The sequence below is a fragment of the Otolemur garnettii genome, unplaced genomic scaffold (genome assembly GCF_000181295.1).
Source record: "Otolemur garnettii isolate 467f Iridium unplaced genomic scaffold, OtoGar3 scaffold00057, whole genome shotgun sequence".
Classification (NCBI taxonomy): domain Eukaryota; kingdom Metazoa; phylum Chordata; class Mammalia; order Primates; family Galagidae; genus Otolemur; species Otolemur garnettii.
In genome coordinates this window covers 6609470-6610591 of record NW_003852452.1, presented here as the reverse complement: position 1 = coordinate 6610591, position 1122 = coordinate 6609470, and the positions used below count along the sequence as shown (strand labels likewise).

At 37.5% G+C, this 1122-nt stretch overlaps 1 protein-coding gene across 2 annotated transcripts in view; it reads right to left on the bottom strand.

Annotated features, from left to right (window-relative positions):
• Positions 1-161: 161 nt before the first annotated feature.
• Positions 162-1122, bottom strand: part of MED21 (mediator complex subunit 21) — an 8102-nt gene continuing 7141 nt past the window's right edge. The window contains exons 4-5 of one of the 2 annotated variants that reach the window (XM_023514724.1): positions 687-904; positions 162-184 (exon numbers count right to left, since the gene is read on the bottom strand). In XM_023514724.1, coding sequence (XP_023370492.1) covers positions 728-904 — 177 coding nt within the window. In that variant the 3' untranslated portion in view covers positions 162-184; positions 687-727. Of the gene's footprint in view, positions 185-549; positions 905-1122 lie in introns of those variants that run through there. The other variant, XM_003792470.2, reaches the window with a different exon arrangement.

The following is a 1122-nucleotide window of genomic DNA, read 5'->3' as shown; positions in this document are numbered from 1 at the left end:
GCCTCCCAAGTAGCTGGGACCACAGGCGCCCGCCATAACGCCTGGCTATTTTTTGGTTGCAGCCGTCATTGTTGTTTGGCAGGCCTGGGCTAGATTCGAACCAGCCACCTTAGGTGTATGTGGCTGGTGCCTTAGCCACTTGAGCCACAGGCACCGAGCCATGATGTAGAATTCTTAATGGCATCAGTAGACCCATCAGTAGGTCTTATTATCGGGGTAGGGCTTATATTTAACAAATGCATAGAAATCCTGCTACAGCTTATTTTTTGGGTAGGTCTTACTTTTGGGAAAACACAGTAGAAAGATACCAACCTAAACTAAAATGTACCACATCTCTGCTCTTAATCACCTTCTCCGCTAACTTGAGGACATTTTTTCTGATTTGAACCACATCAAAAATAAAGATATAAATCTTATCACAAAAGAACTTTATAGTATATTTAATTATGATTAATGAATTCTGCTGTGATAATTTTTTTTTTTTGGCTGGGGCCAGCAGCTGTGATAATTTTATGCAGACAAAAAATGGTGTTAGAATGATGGTTTAAAGCTGATTCAGTCACAATTTTATAAGCTTATTTATCAAAAGTTAAAACAGACTATTAAAAATAGTGAAAAAGGTAACACATGTCAGTATTTAATGTTTCTGTAACTGTTGATAAGGCTTACACCTAAATCTGATCTTTTCTTAACAGTTCTTTTCTTAGCCCTGTGGTATTCACTGGAACTAAGAATCTGGAAGAGACTGGCTATGGGTACCACTTCTTGTCTTCAGCTGTGACTGTGCAATATCAGCAAGAGCACTTTGTATCTTTTCCAGAAGCATGTCCCCTCGATAAACAACATCTTCCAAACATGTGGCAGCTTCATGGTTTTCTTCTTCTAGCTTATATAAGCTAGCAGCCTTTAAAGGACACAAATTTAGAAATCATTAGTGAAGATGGAAAGAAATCTGATTGACTTTAAAATGTATTGTGATCTATTTTTCAATAGCAAAAATGCTAAAAAATTAAACACTTCTACACTGCTGGTGTGAATGCAAACTAATACATCCCTTTTGGAGAGACGTTTAGAGAACCCTTAGAGAACTAAAAATAGACCTGCCATTTGATCCTGCAATTC